The sequence below is a fragment of the Anolis sagrei genome, chromosome 11, assembly GCF_037176765.1.
Source record: "Anolis sagrei isolate rAnoSag1 chromosome 11, rAnoSag1.mat, whole genome shotgun sequence".
Classification (NCBI taxonomy): Eukaryota; Metazoa; Chordata; class Lepidosauria; order Squamata; family Dactyloidae; genus Anolis; species Anolis sagrei.
Window position 1 is genome coordinate 27,889,205 of NC_090031.1, and position 7,511 is coordinate 27,896,715.

At 38.0% G+C, this 7,511-nt stretch overlaps 1 protein-coding gene across 1 annotated transcript in view; it reads left to right on the top strand.

Annotated features, from left to right (window-relative positions):
- The first annotated feature begins 10 nt into the window (after positions 1-10).
- CTNS (cystinosin, lysosomal cystine transporter) overlaps positions 11-7,511 on the top strand; it is a 12,105-nt gene continuing 4,604 nt past the window's right edge. Inside the window, exons 1-6 of the mRNA XM_060756894.2 lie at positions 11-193; positions 2,397-2,485; positions 4,538-4,613; positions 5,966-6,053; positions 6,138-6,241; positions 7,342-7,473. Of these exons, the coding sequence (XP_060612877.2) occupies positions 2,416-2,485; positions 4,538-4,613; positions 5,966-6,053; positions 6,138-6,241; positions 7,342-7,473 (470 nt within the window). The 5' untranslated portion in view covers positions 11-193; positions 2,397-2,415. The remainder of the gene's footprint in view (positions 194-2,396; positions 2,486-4,537; positions 4,614-5,965; positions 6,054-6,137; positions 6,242-7,341; positions 7,474-7,511) is intronic.

A 7,511-nucleotide genomic window follows, 5' to 3' on the forward strand; every position in this document is an offset into this window, starting at 1 on the left:
GAGTGTGTCATTTTCTTTTACTGGGTTCCCTCACGCCCAAGATGGCGCCTACGGCAAGCGCTAGGAGGCCCTTATAGTCGGCCGTCTCCTTAGCGACGCCTACCGGAAGTGGGATAGGCGCAAAAGGCGTTCGCGGCCTGACAGAAAAAGAAAAAGTCTTTCTCGCGCCGCTGCGGCCTTGCCATGAGAGGAGGTAACCCAACAATAGTGATACCTTGTGAGTTCGAAAGGACTCCAACTCCCGGCGTGCATCGCGGCATAAGGGGGCCGCTTTTGGGCGACGGGGTGCCGCATGTCCTCATGGGGCTTGTAGTTCACATGCCCTCCTTTGATTTCCTTGGCCTCAGAAGAGTCTGGGATGGGGGGATTGGGGAGAATTTGCATATGCTAACGAGGTGGGACCCGAATCTCTAGAGAGGGCCACTTCATGCGCAATATTTAAATAATTTTATGCAAATTTCTCTGGAATCCAACTCCTAGAGTTGGAAGGGACCCCCAAAGGCCATCTAGCCCAGCCCCGTCTATTATTATTGTTATTATTATTGTATATTATTATTATATACTGTTAGTATTATATGTTTTATATATATTATGAGACCCCTGGAGTTGCTAAGGACCTCCCAAAGGCCATCTATTCCATCCCCCACTATTATTATTATTATTATTATTGTTATTATTATTATTATTAGACTTCTAGAGTTGGAAGGGATCCCCAAAGGCCATCTATACCACCCCCTCTATTATTCTATTATTGTTATATTATTATTATTAGACTTCTAGAGTTGGAAGGGAACCCAAAGGCCATCTAGCCCAGCCCCCCTCTATTATTATTATTGTTATTATTATTGTTATATATTATTATTATATATTGTTAGTATTATATGTTTATATATATATATATATATATATATATATATATATATATATAATGAGACCCCTGGAGTTGCTTGGGACTTCCCAAAGGCCATCTATTCCATCCCCCTCTATTATTATATTATTGTTGTTATTATTATTATTAGACTTCTAGAGTTGGAAGGGAACCCAAAGGCCATCTAGTCCAGTCCCCTCTATTGTTGCTGTTATCGTTACTGTATATTATTATTATATATTGTTAGTATTATATGTTTTATATATAGTATGAGACCCCTGGAGTTGCTAGGGACCCCCAAAGGCCATCTAGCCCAGCCCCCTCTATTATTATTTATATGTGTCTGTGTGTGTGTGTGTGTATGTGTGTGTGTGTGTGTATATATATATGTATATATAATGTGTGTGTCTGTGTATATATAGGGATCTCTAAAGGCCATCCATTCCAGCTCCCTGTATGATTATATTGTTATATTATTATTATTATTATTATTATTATATCATAATAATTATAATTATTAAACTTCTAGAGTTGGAAGGGACTCAAAGGCCATCTGGTCCAACCTTCTTCTGCCAGGAAAGAAGATAGAATTATTATTATTATTATTATTATTACGTATTATTATTATTATTCTCTTAGAGTTGGCAGGGACTCCCAAAGGCCATCCAGTCCAACCCTCTTCCTCCTGCCAGGAAGGAAAATAGAATTCCTGTTATATTATTTCCTATATGATTATTATTATTATTGAATTACTATTACATATTATTATCCATTATATTATTATATATTATAATTAGACTTTTAGAGTTGGAATGAATCCCAAGGACCATCCAGTCCAATCCCTTTCCACCAGGAAGGTAGAATTACTATTATACAATTATCTATAATACTACTACTAATAATAATAACTATTTTATTACTATCCATTATCAGTTGTTTTATAATGATGATGTGGGTGATGATGATTATTATTACCTTTAGGCTCTTAGAGTTGGAAGGGACCCCAAAGATAATCCAGTCCAACCCCCTTCCGCCAGGAGGGAAGATAGAACTACTATTATATTATTATCCATTATTATTATTATTATTATTATTATTTTACAATTAATAATATTATTGAATTATTATTATTATTGAATTACAATTAATATTATTATTGAATTATTATTATTGAATGAATATTAATATTATTATTGAATTGTATTATATTTATATTTATTGTTATTATTATTATTATTATTATTATTATTATTTGACTCATACAGTTGGAAGATATCCCAAGGATCATCTACTCCAATCCCCTAACGCCAGGAAGATTTTTTTTATTAAATTATTATCATCATTACCATTATCATTAGTTTTGGAAGAGAGCCCAAGGGCCATCCAGTCCAACCCCATTCTGCCAATCAGCACAATCAAAACCCTCCTGACAAATGGCCACCCAACCTTTGTCCTCCATTTCTGCCTAATACCGCCTCTCTGCTTCCTTCCAGCAAACCAGATGTTCTTCTTTTTTATTATTTCACAGTCGTCAGCAGCTTGTCACCATGAAGAAGAATGAAGTTGGCCTTTGCTTCTGCTTGTTCTGCTTATCCCTTGCATCGCCGGCTGTTTGCGGTGAGTTCTCTTTTCCTGGGGATTTCCTGGGAATCCAGCTTTCAAAGCACAAAATACACACAAACACACATGTATATGTATATGTCGAAATCATTAAAAGGCAGGTCCTTTGAAAAGAGTCTCATGACTTCCTTAATGAGTCACACTTTTTTTGGTGGCTTGTCTAATGGATCGCACAGAGGGCTTTGGAGAAGTGTTTGAAGGCTTAAGGCCAATAATAATAGTAATAATTATAATCATAATAGACAGTTGGTGTTATTTTGTGACAATATATGTGTGTATAATATAATGTTATATGTATACATATATATAATAAATATTATACATTATATATATTATATACTAAATTTATTATTTACTTTTTATCTATATAAATAAAAATGTAATGTTCGTTTGTGGGATTAACAGAACTCCGAAACCACTGGACAAATTGACACTAAATTTGGACACAAGACACCTAACGACCCAATGTATGTCCTTCACTCAAAAAATTGATTTTGTCATTTGGGAGTTGTAGTTGCTAGGATTTATAGTCCACCTACAATCAAAGAGCATTCTGAACCCCACCAATGATGGAATTGAACCAAACTTGACACACAGTTCTCCCCTGACCAACAGAAAATACTAGAAGGGTTTGCTGGGCAGTGTCCTTTGGTTTTGGAGTTGTAGTTCACCTACATCCAGAGATCACTGTGGACTCAAACAATGATGGATCTGGACCAAACTCTACACAAATACTCCATATGCCCAAATGTGAACACTGGTGGAGTTTGGGGAAAATATAATCTTGACATTTGGGAGTTGTAGTTGCTGGGATTTATAGTTCACCTTCAGTCAAAGAGCATTCTGAACCCCACCAATGATAGAATTGGTCCAAACCTCCCACACAGAACCCCCATGTGGGCCACAGCAACACCTGGTAGGGGACGGCTAGTATATAAATAAAAATGTAATATTCATTTGTGGGATTAACATAACTCAAAAACCACTGGGCGAAATGACACCAAATTTGGAAATTATACATCTATCAGGCCAATGAGTGACCATCACTCATAAAAACACTAAAAATACAGCTGAAGGGGCTTAAAAAGCAAAAAAAAAGTTACAACACATTCACAAAACCACACACACATATACATATATATATATATATATATACACACACACACACACACACACACACACATATACACAAATATATACACATACATTTACACAGACTGGACCACAGCAATATGTGGCAGGGGGCGGCTAGTACATTATATATATTATACACTAAATATATTATATACTTTATATTATATACTCTCTCTCTCTCTCTCTCTCTCTCTCTATATATATATATATATATAGTAATAACATATATGGTTTTATTTTGCTGCAACAGTTATCCATTCTGTGCCTGAAAATGCATAAAAGAGGAAGTATATGTAACAGATATAATATTATGTGTGTGTGTGTATATATATATATAGGGTGTATGTATGTTTATATGTATATATAAATGATTTCAGCATATACATACATATATGTATATATGTATATATGTGTGTGTATATATTTAACATGCGTGTATATAATAATAATAATAATAATAATATAATATATTTATAACCCACCCTATCTCCCCAAGGGGACTCACAATATACTCTCTCTCTCTCTCTCTCTCTGGTTTAGTTTTGCTGCAACAGCAATCCATTATGTGCCTGAAAATTCACATGATAGGGAGTGTATGTAGCAGATACAATATAATTTGTAATACAATATATACAATTTATTATATTATAATATATTGTATATATTATGCATTATGTTGGCTATGCACACTATAATCTAATCTATGGTGTTATTTTGTAACAACAGTTTTCCATCTCCTGCTTGAAAATGCAAATAAGAGGAAGTGCATGGAGCAGATATATATGTGTGTGTTTGTGTCATATATGTATATATAAAGGGGCCCCGACCCATAATTTAAGACTCACTGCACCAGAGGACCTAGAAAGACCCGTATTTGTATTTGGAATCACAGTTTTGTTGTGCTTGTGTCTAAAGGAACTGCAATTCTCAACGTGCCTGAACAGGTTTCCTTAGAAAATGGAAGCTCAAAGGACATCCCAGTGACCTTAAGGTGAGTTTTTGTAAGTTCTTTGGAGAAAGGTGGAAGGAGTTGTAAACTGCCTTAAGGCCTTGGAGGAAGGAAGGAAGAGTGGAGCTCCAGAAACCTCCATTCAGAGAAAGGAGGAGGGTGGGAGGAGAGAAGAGAGGCGCTCCAGACAATATTTTTTATAGTTTTGAAACTGTCTTGCCTTTGGAGACAGAAAGAAGAAGGCAGAAGAGAAGAGTGGAGCTTCAGAGGTCTTCATTTTATAGTTTTAAAACTGCATTGCATTTATAGAAAGGAGGGGGAAGGCAGGAGAGAAGAGTGGAGCTCCAGAAACCTCAATTTTATAGTTTTTAAACTGCCTTAAAGGCTCAGAGAAAGAAGGGAGGAGAGAAGAGTGGAGCTCCAAAGCCCTTCATTTTATAGCTTTTAAACCACATTGCCTTTGGAGAAAGGTGGGAGGAGAGAAGAGTGGAGTTCCAGAAAACTCTGTTGTATAGTTCTTAAACTGCCTTAAAGGCCCAGAGAAAGAAGGGAGGAGAGAAGAGTGGAGCTCCAAAGACCTTCATTTTATAGCTTTTAAACCACATTGCCTTTGGAGAAAGGTGGGAGGAGAGAAGAGTGGAGTTCCAGAAAACTCTGTTGTATAGTTCTTAAACTGCCTTAAAGGCTCAGAGAAAGAAGGGAGGAGAGAAGAGTGGAGCTCCAAAGAAGAGTGGAGCTTCATTTTATAGCTTTTAAACCACATTGCCTTTGGAGAAAGGTGGGAGGAGAGAAGAGTGGAGTTCCAGAAAACGCTATTTTATAGTTTTTAAACTGTCTTAAAGGCTCAGAGAAAGAAGGAAGGAGAGAAGAATGGAGCTCCAAAGACCTTAGTTTTGTAGTTTTTAAAACTACAAGAAAGAAGGAAGGTGGGAGGAGAGAAGAGTGGAGCTCCAGAGATCTCAATTTTCTAGTTTTGAAACTGCCTTGCCTTTGGAAAAAGAAGGAAGGAAAGAAGAGTGGAGCACTAGAGACCTCCATTTTATAGTTTTTAAACTACCTTGCCTTCTGAGAAAGAAGGAAGGTGGGTGAAGAGAAGAGTGGAGCTCCAGAGACCTCCATTGTGTCATTTTTAAATTGAAGAAAGAGGAAAGGAAATGAGAATCAGCCCTAAATGACTCTGCAGTTTTAAAAAAACCAACCAAACAGATCATCCCTTCTCCTCCTCCTCTTTTATTTATCAAAACAACAAGAACAGAAACCAGAGAATCAAAGGCAGATTTTGTTTTCATCACGTAACAGTCGCACCCTGCTTTTTTCTGAAAGCTGCAAGTATTATACACCAAAATGCGGTAATTCACTGTATTCCTTTGCCATCTATTGCTTCTCTGTCTCAGCACTCCGCTCAACGAGACGCTGGGCATCTCATTCAACGTGACATATTCATCCAAGGAGAACCTCACCATTGTCGAACTGCCAGCGGAAGTAAGTTACGAAGGAGCATCGAGCTCTTGATTTTATTTCTCATTTTTGCTTTCAAAACAAAATCTTCCAATGTATCTATTCCAGGTGATCGTCGCAGCAGGCCTGCGGACAGGGCACTTCCGGGTGAGAGCCAAAAACGTCGGGCAGGTGACCATCTACCTTCAGAGCAATGCCTCCAACCAAACCGGGTAAGCTTCCTGGGGTTGATTCTTCTTTCCTTTCCCCTTTCTTCGAAGGCCTTAAGGTAGTTTAAAAACTATAAAATGGAGGTCTCTGAAGCTCCATTCTTCTCTCTTCCCTCCTCCCTCCTTTCTCCGAAAGCAAGGCAATTTATAAAATGGAGGTCCCTAGAGCTCCACTCTTATCTCCCCCTTCCTTCCTTCTTTCTCTGAAGGAAAGGCAATTTAAAAACTATAAGATGGAATTATCTGGAGCTCCACTCTTCTCTCCTCCTTCCTTCCTTCTTTCTTTGAAGGAAAGACAGTTTAAAATCTATAACATGGAATTATCTGGAGCTCCACTCTTCTCTCCTTTCTTCCTTTTTTCTTTGAAGGAAATGTAGTTTAAAAACTATATGGAGTTATCTGGAGCCCCACTCTTTTCTCCTCCTTCCTTCCTTCTTTCTCTGAAGGAAAGGTAGTTTAAAAACTATAAGATGGAGTTATCTGGAGCCCCACTCTTCTCTCCTCCTTTCTTCCTTCTTTCTTTGAAGGAAAAATTGTTTAAAAACTATAAGATGGAATTATCTGGAGCTCCACTCTTCTCTCCTCCTTTCTTCCTTCTTTCTTTGGAGGAAAGGCAGTTTAAAAACTATAAGAGGGAGTTATCTGGAGCCCCACTCTTCTCTCCTCCTCTCTTCCTTCTTTCTCTGAAGAAAAGGTAGTTTAAAAACTATAAGATGGAATTATCTGGAGCTCCACTCTTCTCTCCCCCTTTCTTCCTTTTTTCTTTGGAGGAAATGAAGTTTAAAAACTATATGGAGTTATCTGGAACTCCACTCTTCTCTCCTCCTTCCTTCCTTCTTTCTCTGAAGAAAAGGTAGTTTAAAAACTATAAGAGGGAGTTATCTGGAGCTCCACTTTTCTCTCCTCCTTCCTTCCTTCTTTCTTTGGAGGAAAGGCAGTTTAAAAACTATAAGAGGGAGTTATCTGGAGCCCCACTCTTCTCTCATCGTACTTTCAGAGCAACGCTTCAGGCCAAACCAGGTGAGCTCCCCAATAAAGACGAAGCTGCCTGGCTTTCCCAAAATATGTTTTTTCCATTCACTCTGTTGCCGTGTCTTTCACAGGCCCAGGATCCGCTTCCTCGTCCTTCACAGTGAGGCAGTGAGAATCGTGGACCAGGTGATCGGGTGGATCTACTTCCTGGCCTGGTCTATCTCCTTCTACCCACAGGTGTTTGAGAACTGGAAGCGGAAAAGGTGAGGTGCTGCCCTTCTTTCAGTCTTACCTCCATCTC